Consider the following 13,556-nt stretch of genomic DNA (forward strand, 5'->3'; position numbering starts at 1 on the left):
TACTGTAGAAGCCTGTCCTAATTAACCTGTTAACTAATAAATGCCATGTCCTTATGGAACACAAATACCTAATCCTGTATTATGCTGCTTTATTACTTTTCTTTCTGCAAAGGTGTATGTTTTTCACTTATGTACAGGAATTCATCTTCAACTAGTCAATAAAGAACAACAATGAACTATAAATACTTGCAGAATTTGTTCCACACTGGGTTATGTAGTCAAGGGTTTGAAACAGTCCTTTTATTATTGATATATTTTTTTACTTTACAAATAATTATATATAGTTACACGTGTCCCTTCACAGAAGGTACATTAAAAACAAAAAGCTTGGATCATCCAAAATAAACACTTTGTTGTTCATTAATATAAAACGGACTGATATTTCTAGTAAGAGACATATCCAAACCACTGTTCATCCAAATTTCTTGCATTATCTGTTCTCGGCGCTCTATCCTTTCAGCCAGTTCAGCTGCTTCTGTTGAATTATAACCCGAGTAAGAAGTCCTATAAAACCCTGTTAGCTCATTTGGCAAATCTGAATCCAAAGAATCTTCCTCTTCTTCATCATCACTGTGATCGTCTGCTTTGTCACTTTCCAGCACTGAATGGTCTTTCATTCTGTGCAGTTTTGGGAAGTCGTTAGTGCACGACACATGTATCACCAAAGCGCACAGTGTGAAGACCAAGCCAATACACACACTGGACACGAACAGGAGAGCAGCTCTTTCAGGGTGATCTAAAATTCAAAACAAAAAGCCAGACTTAAAACATCTGTAAACAAAAGCCGAGAACGGATACAAAAGTCAGCGGTCATTTCCAAAGAGCCCTACATGATGTTGGGTAAGTTTGGCACTTCTTTAGCCTTATCTGCCGTGCAACAAAAAGTCTGTATACATGTAATCTAAATCCTGTCTAGTCAATTTCTTTAATTACTGTGCAAAAAGACTTGCCCCTAAAAGTATTAGGCTGTGTGTTATGAATAGTTTACTAGCACTCTTAAGAACTGGCTGGTGGCCATGCCACCTTTTCTAGCCCTCTTGCCATAGTGGGCATGGCCTGGGAAAAAGGGGGCATGGGCAGAGAGCTTCTGTGTTCTGGTGAACTCTGGTTGCCAGAATAGTCCCTCGGGCTGTTGCAGCCTTCATGACAAAGGGTACATCTACATTTGAGCTGGGAGGTGTGATTCCTAGCTAGCGTAGGTGTACTCTGCTCTAGCTAGCATGCTAAAAATAGCAGTGCAACCAGGGTAGCCAGGGCAGTGGCTCTGGCTCGCCGCCTGAGTACATACCTGCCCAGCCCCCCTGGATACATTTGGGGGTTAGCCCCCAGATACATGGCTGCTATCCCCAGATACACGGCTATATTTAGTGCTCTAGCATAAGCAGCACTCATGTGGGTGCATCTATCTCAGCTGAGAATAGCACCTGTGAGCTCAAATGTAGATGCATTTGTAAAGCAGTCCTGAGACTGCTCTAAGTTGCCACTCAGGACCAGACCAACATGTGCAGTCTGAGTATCAGGGAAACCCAAAGGTATCTTACCCATTTGCAGCTTTCCCGTCCCCCAAGCTGTCACATGCCAAATGGCAAGTCCTGAGGATCTGAGCCATAATCTGCAGTCACTCCATCTCGGGCTGTGCTCTTGTCAAATGTCATAAGTAAAAGCCAGGTGTGAGTCGAGAATGCCAATGTACAAGGGGGTGCAGAGGGGCTACCCGAACCTCCTGATTCTGGTATGTCCATTCTGGTTCACCAAAGAATGTCATGTGAGGTCTCAAATAAAAGCTGGTGTCACACTGGTCAGCAATAGCATTGTGAAATGAATGTACAGATAGTATGTAAGGAGTTATGCATAGATACTAAAAATATGTTCTTGAGTGTGTCGAGAGACTAGTCACCAGCATAGGTGAAAAACAGGTTCTCTCCAGAAAGGTTTATCTATCTGACTGTTCTCATGTAAATTAAGTGTTGTATGTTTCACAGTGGGTCTCCTATAACCAGTCTCGCCTGAAGGCAAATGAAGGATTGCAAGAATTTTAAAAAGAAACTAAGCAGAAAGGAAAAGCAGTGGGGGGAGGAGTGGAGCACAGAGAACTCCATCTGCAGGTACACATTAAATGTTTACTCCACTATATTTGGGAGGGAAAGAAGACACCTGGGCACCCTTTACTGAGGAAGAAAAGGATAGCACTTTTGCTTCATGAAAAAAAGGGGCCTCAATCAGGCTAGTTTGAAAATGCTGGAGTGAATTTTGGGTGAGATAAGCTTCTTTAGATAGAAGGTTAAGTTTAGTCTCTAGAAAGTGTGTTATGATTTTGTTTTATATGTAACCGTTTGTTTCTGCTACCCATTATCACTTAAATCTCTGGTTTTTTATAACAAACATTCTTATTTTCACTGTACCTACACCTAAGTGCTAGGGTGTAAAGAAAAATGCTGTTCTTAATTGAATCTTACAGGCTGGTGTGTACTGTTCCTTCGGGAACAGCAGGCCTGGTAATGCTGCGAGTGTTCCATGAATAAGGGGCTGGACACTGCTGGGAACGCTCTGAGAACTCAGGGGACTGGTGTGTGCCTGTCCCTACGTGTACAACCAGACTAAGACCTGTTGAGGCCTGGAAGGCAGTGCTTGTGCTGCCAGAGGCTGTGGTTTCAGGGAGCTGATGCACAGCAGGCAGAGACGCTGCTTCATGGTGAAAGGCAAGTGATGGCAAGGTGCCTCACAACCCTGGTGTAATGGGGTTGATATCTACCTCTCACAAATGCCCTCTTTTGGTATGGTATGTCTGCAGTCTTTCCATTTATGGTGACCCATCAGTAGTGTCTCAGGTGGTTTTTTAGTGACTCTGTATGTGAAACAGAACAAACCCTTTCCAGAGTATACAGTCTTTAACTTGCCCCGGGCATGGTATAGGCCATACCCTCACGGCTTCTTCGCTGGAGACACTGTCTTCCTGCGGCCCTCCCTGGGCTCAGTCCTTACTCAGTCCTAGCAGTCATCCAGGAGATCCTTCTTTGCTCCCCCGGTCCCAGCCTGCAGACTATCTTAGGCTCAGTCCCAGCAGCAAGCCAGGAGCTCTCTCTTGCTCCCCTGGTCCCTTCCCACACTGAGCTGTCCATGGTCCTACTTCTCTTTCAGACAGTCAGGAACACACTTCTCCCTCCTCCAACTCCAGGCAGTAACTGACTGATGCTCTGTTCTGCAGCTCCTTTTATATGGTCCTGCTGGGCCCTGATTGACTGCTCCCTGCAGCCTCTCTCATTGTTGGCTCTTTCTCCGCAACCAGTCTTGGCCGCTTGGAGGACTTCTCTTCTGCTCCTCTCTGAGATGGAGTGTGGCAGGACCCTGAGGCCTCCAGTCACTCCTGGGTACCCTTGAGGAGCATCACATCAGGTCAGTATTTGTATGAGAGACCTCTAAAGCAAAGGTATGCTACAGGAAGGTGTGATGGTGACTCAGTAGGGAATACTCTTGTATCTGATTCAGTAGTTAATGTCTTTCCCAGTACAGTGCTAGGAGACACTGTGTTGCAGCGGTGTCATATTTCAAATGTTATGTAAAACTAAAGCCGTAATTGCTTGTGCTCATTTACAGATCCCATGACCTCTTCTGAAAGAGTAGAAATGTTGGCTCCAGGGCTGCTCCCAAATTTCAACTTGTGGTGAAAATGTCTACCTACATTTTTTTCTCAGTTTTCAGTTCGCTGGTGATATTATTGATACGAGCTGGGTGATACCTTGTTATGGGTTGAGTTGAAAGCCCATTGAGAGTGGTAGGTGTGAACTCATATTTCATTTAATATAACTGTAAGCATAAGCCCCACCGAAGGCAAAAAGTGTGTGTGAACCCATTCAGGAGTTTTTGGCTGAATGCTGTTTTGGATAGGGGTGTGTGTGTGAGAAGAGAGTCGCTGTAGTTAATCCACCTCCCTGAGAGACAGTAGCTAAATCAATGGAAGAATTCTTTTGTCCTAGCACTGTCTACACTGGGGTTTAGGTCAGTGCTAGGTTTAACTACGTCACTCAAGGTTGTGGATTTTTCACACCTCTGAGTGATGTAGCTAGGTCAACCTAACTTTTCATTGTAGACCAGCCCTGAGAATGAGAGACAACCTAAAGGAGCAGCTGAAAGCTGAAGGTGGCTGACTCTGGAAGAACCCTGGGAAGAGATTTTTGGGTTATGGGTGCAGGCTAAAAGAGTGCTCTTGGTGCTGGCAGCAAAAGAAGCTGTTTCTTGCTATTTGATCCCCTTTGCATTCAGAGACACAGGATTTTGTACATTCTTTGTAAATAAACAAAACTGGATCAAAAAAACTCCTATTACCAATTTCTACTTCTAACTGGAATATCTATAGGGCCCCAAACTTTGACTAGCCACTCAGGTCTAAAAGGGGCAACATTATCTTATATTTATTTTCCTAAATCCTGCTTTGTAGGGTTGCTGGGTCAGAATTCCCACATCGCCAATGGTGGACACAGACTGAACATCCAACTAGACCATCTTAAAGATCTAGCTAGCGGTTGATCTGGGTGGCACTTACTCTGCAACAAGGCCACGTCCCTTTGGGATTTGCCTTGATGATTGGTGGTGGTGGTGGTGGCGGTGGCGGCAATGGGTCAGAATTCCTGTCATGTGCCATCCCAGAGGTGGCTGAATTTTAATTGTGCTTCAGTGATCCTTATATACACGGACCAAAACTTCCAGAAATGGATTCCTAAAGATAGGCTCCTACATAAGTGCCTAATTTTCAAAAGTGCTGAGCACACAGCGGCTCCCATTGAAATCACTCATTTTAAAAATCTTGGCTGCAGCCTCTAAAAGAGTTTGGGATCCTTCAGGATGGAACATATTACATAAATGTCAGTTGCTATGTTATGATCGTCTCATCCTCCTGGCAGCGTGGTAATGCTCTACCACCACAATTACTAGAAGTAACAGGATTACCAAACACAGAACAAGGAGGGGGAAAAAACCCAACGTTTTCCTACCTCTAACATAAGCAAATGTAGCCAAAGAGTTGCTAATAATAATTCCATCTTTCTTTGGAAGCCTTGATTCCCTGGGGTCAGTGTTTATATCTGTAATGTGAAAATACAAGACAAATTCAATTAGAGTATGTTACGCTTAATAATGCTACTAAATTCTAATTTTTCTTTCAAGTTCTTTAAATCCAACAGGTCATCTAACTGAACTCGTGGAAAAATTTAGGACTGACAGTGTTATAGTTTTCAGGGACTATGCAAAACATTAGACCAAACCTGTGATCTACAAACAAAACATAACGGATAGTTAGAAAACTACAAAGTTGTAATTAAACAGCAGCTATGACCAATCCCATTTAGTGCCTGAACCAAAGCCCAATGAGGCCAAAGGAAAGATTCCCAATTACTTCACTGAGCTTTCGATCAGACCCTAAATGAATCACTTCCCAAAACAATCTCTGCAGTATCCTAGAAATGGTGGCAATAGAGCAGAGGTGGGCAAACTACGGCCCGCGGGCCACATCCGGCCTGTGGGATCCTCCTGCCCGGCCCCTGAGCTCCTGCCCCAAGAGGCTAGGCCCCAGCCCCTCACCCGCAGCCTCAGCTCACTGCTCCACCGGCGCAGTGCTCTGGGCGGCAGGGCAGCGAGCTCCTGAGGCAGTGCAGCTGCAGAGCCCGGCCTGACCCGGTGCTCTGTGCTGCGTGGTGGTGGCGGTGGCATGGCCCGGCTCCAGCCGGGCGGCATGGCTGTAGCGCTGCCAGCCACCGGTGCTCCAGGCAGTGCGGTAAGGGAGCAGGGAGTGGGGGGGTTGGATAGAGGGCAGGGGAGTTCAGGGTGGTGGTCAGAGGGCGGAGGTGTGGATAGGGGTCAGGGCAGGAACAGGGGGTTGAATAGGGGCAGGAGTCCCTGGGGGGGCAGTAAGGAAGGAGAGCGGGGGTTGGATGGGGCGGCGGGGGGCAGTTGGGGCAGGGGTTCCGCGGCAGTCAGGGGACAGGGAGAAGGGGTGGTTGGATAGGGCAGGGGTCCCGGGGGGAAGTCAGGAATGAGAGGAGGGGTTGGATGGGGCGGCGGGGGGCAGTTAGGGGTGGGGGTCCGGGGGTCGTCAGGGAACAGGGGGGGTTGGATGAGGCAGGAGTCCCCGGGGGGGGAAGCAGATAGGAGGTGGGGGCCGGGCTATGACCCCCTCCCCTAACTGGCCCTCCATACAATTTCCGAAACCCGATGCGGCCCTCAGGCCAAAAAGTTTGCCCGCCCTTGCAATAGAGGATGTGTGCTAGCCACACCATTCATTTTCTCCGCTGTTCACAAAATTACATTTCAGCCTTACTCATACATGGTTATCCAGTCTGAAACAATCATATACTCACTGTTACTGTTCACATCTCTTGACCACAGTTAAGAAAGATGTACAGTAGTTATGGATAACCACAATGTGCCCATGTCCCAGTGATGGAAATGTCAAAATGCAATATGTTTAAAGTTCTGTTTAAAGTGACTTCAGTGGCTTAATTAAAGATCACAGCTCATAGTATGTAGTGTAAGGGGATGGTTAGAAGATAACTCGTTTTTTATGTGCAGCTTCCCCTCTACCTTATTCCAATCTAAATTTAATAAATTAATAGACAAGAATGAAACATGCTAAGACATTAATAAGATTATACTGTGCATGGCTACTTCCCAGGGAATGAAAGTGACCAGACTGAGAAGCAGCTGAGGAGAACAGCGATGAAAATGAACAATACAAGTGTTGCCACTCTGATTCTTGAGGAAATCTTGTGTATATAAACACATTGTTGATCAAGGTTGCTTTTTTCAGAAAATCTTTAGCTCTGTGGACAAACAACCACATCATGTAGCTTGTTTGGTTTGAACATGCAGTTTCAGGCAAATGACTTCTCCACACTTTCAGGCACCCCTTTAAATAATCAGAAGCGCTGGCAGTGAACTACAGCGCACATTGGGCATGTGCGTTCTGGAGCAGAGACAGAATTCCAGGCTGTGCCTCCTTAAAAGGTGGACATAACGAGGCAGCGATTGGCACACTTGGGTCCTGGAGAAAATGGGTAGCTCCTCACTTACCAGAGCCACTGAACATCTATTGAGTCAACAGGTTCTTCCACAGCAATAGGTGTGGGAAGCATGTCCTCACCCCTAAGCTGCAAGCTTACCAGCTTCACCTCTCAAATTTAGGACCAAATCTTGCAATCCTGGCTCGAGCCAACATCTTATATATTTTTACAGGCATTTGGACTGCTGGATTTGGCCCACAATAACTTATTTAATATCAGGCCCTAGAATTTTGCCTTTGTTCCTGAATGGATTTCTCATTGTGAAATTCCCACATTACAGTATCATCAGAATCTAATTGTGTAGAACTCATTCTGTTGATGATAAAACATCTTTTTTTTTTTTTGGCAACTTTCAGCAGTCAGAGCCAGTTTTAACATATGATTTTACTATTTCCCCCTCTTTATTCTAATACAGCTATGTCCATCTGTGATCAAACATATTTCCTATTTTGACTTAAAGACAAATGGTAATAAAACCATAAAAATTACCATATTCACCATCGTTCTGCTTCAGAGAAGGATTTAGATTAGAAATCATTGGATCAACTGCTGTAAGTATGATTTTGGGAACTAAAAAGAAAAAAGAAAAATTGTGCACTGTCAATTTTAAGAACATTACGCTGTCTGAGCTGTTATCTTAATCACACTGCAAATAAGGAAAATTCACTATAAACTATGGCCCAGAATAATAATCAAACCCATTATTAATCCATTTTAAATGTGCACAATCAACACCTTTATGATCACTGTAACACAAAAGACCAGGGCTGTAATTTTCTGCGGGCCTCGTCCACTAAAGAACATTCATACAAAGGCTCTAGTCCTGCAACTGGATTCGCACAGGCAGACCCTTGTGTCTGCATGCAGCTCAAGTGCAGCCAATGTGGCTGCATGAGGGTGGTAGGGTCTGCTCTTCTAGGTTGGACTGAAGGAATGAGGCCAGAGTTTGTGCTCCCAGAGCCACAGTTACCGAAAGAGCTAAATTTCTCCTGTTAATAACAAAAGATGAATCAAATGGAGAGCAGTTTTCTTTCTTTCAGGGGCAAGATCTTTCTTTTTCTGCTGCTCTTCTTATGTTCCTACTTGTAGTCAAAAGTAATAGATGGTAAAAGAAACAAGTTCTTGTTAAATCCCTTAGCTCCAGGTGAGAGCAAGGGTCTGGACTGCTGCCAAAGATCTGTCTCACAGGGCATGGTTTCCATAAGACATAACTATCCAATAGCTAGATCCAGCTTTCGGGACCAAAAGGAAATGCCAATGAACAGGAAATAATGAGGCATACTTTTGATAGACCTTAAATTGTGCCAACCACTGCTTTTGATGAGGAGAATAGATCAAGTCTGTAACGGTCAGTAAAGAAATGTTTGAAGCTCTGTGTGATGTGCTCTGTGACTTTCCTGACGAGACGTTTTTGTTCTACTTCAAGTGGTGGACCCTACTAGTATTCCGTTGTGGGTGTGCGTGCACTCCACGTGCCAGAGAGCCTGCAGTGGAATATAGAGACCACACAACTTGAAGAACTCCAGTTACGGTAAGGTAAGTAACCGGAGAGTGTTCCAGATGGAATGAGCTCTTAGGCCACGTCTACACGATGGTGCTGCAACTGTGTTGTTGTAGTGTAGATGCTTTGTACAGCGACAGAAGGAGTTTTTCCATCACTGCAGTTAATCCACCTCTCTGAGTGCTGGTAGCTACATCGAAGGAAGAATTCTTCCATTGACTTAGCCAGAGCTACACCGGGAGCTATTTCAGCTTAACTACAGCCCTCTGGGGTATGAACTTTTCACTGGAGTGACGCAGCTAGGTTGATCGAAATTTTAAGTGTAGACTAAGCATTGGTCTGAGTGGCCAGAGAACTGTTTCCTTTTAATTAACTTATTGTTCTTCTGCATTTTAGTGGATTTAATTTGGAAGCTTTCACACTCTTCTTACAGGGATTAAAATGATCTCAAAGGAAGGCACATTGTGTACATGTTAAGAGCTCACAAATCCTGTGTCAGATGAATGGGTCCTTCAGTTATACTGATCTTGGCACCTATTCACTGTACTATACAAAGACAGACTGATGGAGTTTCACACGCATTTGGAAAATGGAAGACATTTCAGGTATGAAACAAATGTTTGCCAATAAACTGTGTAAAAGAAGGTTGACAGGAACAGAGTGAAGTCCAGTCCAAGGGGTTGAAGTGCAGTTTTACTCTGAAAAATCTGAAAGATCTGAAAGAGGACAGAGTTGCAGCTAGCCCTGAAACTGGGACAGATATTGTCTATGTTAAAATCCAAATCTCGAGTGAGGAGAAACCACCAGCTCAGAGAGGAGGAGGTGAGAAGAAATTCTGAGGCAAAATCAGGAACATCTCTCAAAGTACATAGTTAGTGGATTTACAATTGAGAAAGCCGTCTATTTCTGAACATAGGCATTCCTTACCACTGTGATGTGCTATCAATTCAGTTCAGTTTGGCTGCAACAGGCAAATTGCTTTAGCAAAGTAAAACTTGATATACTGCCATAATCAGAAATTTCTTTGGAGAGGTTTGCTTTAAAAACATACTACTGTACCTATCCACTGGGAGTCTTTTATCAACAGGAGCTCCCACCCTGTGTGTGGAATTTCAAGAATTCAAAACTCTTCTTTTCTCATGGCTACTAGATGATCTGTAAAATAGTTAGAGCTGCAAATCACTTGCTAATGCTTCAGATTGCACAGTTTAGTAGTGTTTGGCAGAAAAAACCTGCAAAATGTGCCAGCAACACAGAAGAATGTTATCTACTACCTGGTTTATGTGTCTTTGCAAAACCACTACAATGATTAATATTATGAGTTATCTTACCACATACATACCCCTCAGCCCACAAATAAAGAACAAGGTGTCATAATTATTGTTAGAGTAATTAAAGGGAATTCCAGTAACTCACTTTTATAAAAGGACCAACAATACAGAATTTACTGTCTAAGCATATTATGTATTAGCTCCATGGCAAGCCTCCAGCTCCTTCTTCATAAAAATAAACATCAATCTTCGTAATTCCTCTCACCTGAAGGCTAACATATGAGGGTAGATTCCTAAAAGCTCTAAAACATACCTTTAAAAATCCCCTATTGTGCCTGCAAGGAACCTGCCTTCTAGATAATCCATAGATGATCATTGTTTTCTCTGATCTTCAGATATATGGCACTGTACAACTAAAATAAGAATCAATCCCAAAATGGCTACTTATTGCAAACCATGCAAGTAAACTCTGAGTACTGCTTATTTGGGCCTCTCCAATGGGAAGACCTGCCAGAGGTAGACTCAGAAAACTCCACAGTGTTTCCCCATAGAGTTAATTTGGCATATTCCCCACAGGGAGGGGAGGAGATTGCAGCTGCAGAGGGGAAGGGGCAGGGTGCACAGCTTTCAAACCTATGAAGTCCAAGGATCTCTGGTGATATTGCCAAGAGTTAACACCTCCTTTCGACTGGCAGCACAGATTGCTGCTATTGGCTTCACCAGTTATACCAGTGTCTTACCTCAGTGCTCAGGCCAGGGGGTAAGAAAAAGCAGGCATGGGGGGAGTTAATGATACTATTGCAGTTTCTGTAGTGTAGCAGTAGGGGCCTGATCCAAAGCCCTCTGAAGAAGTTATTGGAAAGACTTGGATCAGGCTATATGTAAGCTGCCTACAGGAGCTAGCTACTTCCCTTCTGGCTAGATGCCACCCTTACCCGGCTGCCAAAAATGCAGAGCCCCAGCTATTTGGTGCTCAGGTGCAATGACATGTGCAGGCTTCTAGGGGGCACAGAGCATGCTCCCTCTCTGGTCTGGGGGCTTTTCTGCCCCGCACACCGACCAACTGTTGGGAGCCTCTGGTGTTTTTTGAGCAGAACCATTAAAACAAACCCACTACTGGGCAAGAGCAGTTATTGATCAGGACATACAGGAGAATGAAAACACAGACACAGGGATGGAATTTAAAGTGGAAGGATGTTACGTTATTCATTTTTAACTTTAATGGAGCGGGTTAACTCTCCCCTCCCCCAATACCAAAAACATATTTGGGTCCAATGTAGGTGTTAACTGATCTCTATGCCAAATATCTAGTGTTCAGGGTTGGACCTCTTCAGCCTCTCCCCCTAGGATTCACCTCTCCCCAGTCCTCTGGCTCTCTTCCCTTTGAGGGAGAATGAGGGTACAAATGGGGGCACCTGTCTGTGAAGACTTATGGTCTCCCCAGTTTTCATCAGCATACTCTTATTCACCTTTGGGAACTGGCCCCTCTGAGCCTCTCACCCACACTGGCCACTGGTTGCAAGCTGTGTCAAAATTACAAACTAATTTATAAACCTACAACTTTTAAATCTTGTCTTTGCTCTCTATTTACCTAAAACTAGGCCTCCAGGATGCTGCTAAGAAGGTGGAAAAACCCACCAGGAACCTTGTCAATCTTGCCCTGAGGGAAAAATTCCTTCCTAATCCCAAAACCCGGCAAACAGTTCAACAATTCAAACTATACCTCCACAACAGAACAGGAAGCAGCAACCACAGCAGAATTGCTACTGCATACTGTGGCCTTAGCTACACTTGCGAGTTACAGCGCAAATTCCCCGTCCACACTGGCAAGGCACGTAGAGCGCTCTGACTCCGCGGCTACAGCGCTCCTGGTAATCCACCTCGGCGAGTGGAATACTGTTTGCTGCGCCACTGCTGGAGGGCTGCGGTACCAGTGTGGATGCCCTGGCCCTATACTGCGCTCTGATGGGCCTCCAGAGGTGTCCCACAACGCCTATTCTAGCCACTCTGGTCATCCCTTTGAATTCTACTGCCCTGCCCTCTGGTGACCAACCGTCAGACCCGCCCTTTAAATTCTCTGAGAATTTTGAAAATCCCCTTCCTGTTTGCTCAGCCAGGTGTGGAGTGCTCTCAGTGAATCTTTCCAGGTGATCATGCCTCCACGTGCCAGGCGATCCCCAGTATGGAGCAATGGCGAGTTGCTGGACCCCATCAGTGTTTGGGGGAGGAAGCTGTCCAGTCCCAGCTGCACTCCAGCCATAGGAATTACTATACCTTTGGGCAGATATCAAGGGACATGATGGAAAGGGGCCATGAGCGGGATGCACTGCAGTGCAGGATTAAAGTGAAGGAGCTGCGGAATGCCTACCGCAAAGCCCACGAGGCAAACCACTGCTCTGGTGCTGCCCCCGCGACCTGCCATTTTTACAAAGAGCTGGACGCAACACTTTGTGGCGACCCCACCTCCACTCCGAGTACCACCATGGACACCTCAGAGGCCAGTGCAACAAGGCAGGAGGAGGAGGATCAAAGCAGGAGTGAGGGTGCTGAGGCGGAGGAAGACACCCCAGAATCCCTAGATGCATGCAGCCAGGAGCTGTTCTCAAGCCAGGAGGAAGGTAGCTAGTCGCGGCGGCCGGTGCTTGGGGAAGGACAAACATCAGAGGAGGTTCCCGGTAAGCGGCTTTTATTTTGGGAAGGAAGTTATTTGGTGCGGGCTCTTGGGGCGAGGAGGGTTAGGGCTGCATGCATGTCTAGATGCAGAATAGGGCATTGATGTGCTCTCTCACATTGCAGTAATCGGCCTCAGTGATCTCTTCAAAGGTCTCAGCCAGAACTTGGGCAATGCGCTTGCGCAGGTTTCTTGGGAGAGCCACTGTGGTCCTTGTCCCAGTAAGGCTAATGTGTCCACGCCACTGTGCCGTGAGGGGCGGGGGGACCATTGCTGCACACAGGCAAGCTGCATATGGGCCAGGGCAGAATCCACATTGCAGTAGAAGACCCTCCCTTGCTTCCCACGTCACCCTCAGCAGCGAGATATCTTCCAGGACGAACTCCTGTGGAAAATGTGGGGAGAGTGTTCAGTATAGGGGCCCCCTGCTGCTGTTGGCTCTCCCCAAGGCACAGAAACTTAGAGGAAAGTACGACCATGAAACAATCAGTCACGCTTGACCCTGTGCTTACTCACCATTTTGGGGCTCCCGTGGGTTATGTGCGCTCACTTTGGGAAGGCCAAATTATACTATTGTGTAGACTGTGCTTGCCCTTAAGTACGGGGGAATCATTGCTCTGACTGGTGTGAACAATGCTGCCTCTGTTAAGTGTTTCATTTTGCCTTTACAGATGCAACCTTGAGATCTCAGCCGTCCTTGTTATCACTGGCCGAAAGACTCCAAAGAATCAGAAAGAGGCCATGTAAAAGCAAGGAAGACATGTTGCATGAAGTAATGCAGCATTCAAGTAATGAAAATCGAAAAGTGCAGGAGGGGCGGGACAGTGAAAGGAGGATCCGCCAGCAGAATGAGGAGCACTGGCACAAAAGCGCGGATCGCCGGCACCAAAGCACGGAGCGGCTGATAAGCATAATGGAGCGCCAAGCGGACTCTATCCAGGTGCTCATAGCCATGCAGACGGAGCACTACCGCGCTGGCCTCCCTCCCCCCCCGCAGCCCTTGTCCCAATACTCTTTCCCTTGTGCCCCCATGTCACCTCCAACCCACTTTCCCCAACATC

The 13,556-nt window shown here is 46.0% G+C and overlaps 1 protein-coding gene and 1 long non-coding RNA gene across 5 annotated transcripts in view; one reads left to right on the forward strand and one right to left on the reverse strand.

The window, feature by feature from the left end:
* Positions 1 to 282: 282 nt before the first annotated feature.
* Positions 283 to 13,556, reverse strand: part of EVA1C (eva-1 homolog C) — a 61,999-nt gene continuing 48,725 nt past the window's right edge. For 2 of the 3 annotated variants that reach the window (XM_074946725.1, XM_074946724.1), the window contains exons 6-8: positions 7,542 to 7,622; positions 4,989 to 5,078; positions 285 to 736 (exon numbers count right to left, since the gene is read on the reverse strand). In XM_074946725.1, coding sequence (XP_074802826.1) covers positions 333 to 736; positions 4,989 to 5,078; positions 7,542 to 7,622 — 575 coding nt within the window. In that variant the 3' untranslated portion in view covers positions 285 to 332. Of the gene's footprint in view, positions 737 to 4,988; positions 5,079 to 7,541; positions 7,623 to 13,556 lie in introns of all 3 variants that reach the window. The other variant, XM_074946726.1, reaches the window with a different exon arrangement.
* LOC141983645 (uncharacterized) lies at positions 3,179 to 11,564 on the forward strand. Of its 2 annotated transcripts, XR_012638475.1 has the most exons (4): positions 3,179 to 3,393; positions 3,595 to 3,772; positions 8,987 to 9,158; positions 11,426 to 11,564. It is a non-coding gene; the product is annotated as an uncharacterized LOC141983645 (long non-coding RNA). The 2 variants fall into 2 exon arrangements; XR_012638476.1 differs by lacking the exons at positions 3,179 to 3,393; positions 3,595 to 3,772 and adding an exon at positions 8,449 to 8,588.

The sequence above is a fragment of the Natator depressus genome, chromosome 1 (genome assembly GCF_965152275.1).
Source record: "Natator depressus isolate rNatDep1 chromosome 1, rNatDep2.hap1, whole genome shotgun sequence".
In the NCBI taxonomy this organism is placed as follows: Eukaryota; Metazoa; Chordata; order Testudines; family Cheloniidae; genus Natator; species Natator depressus.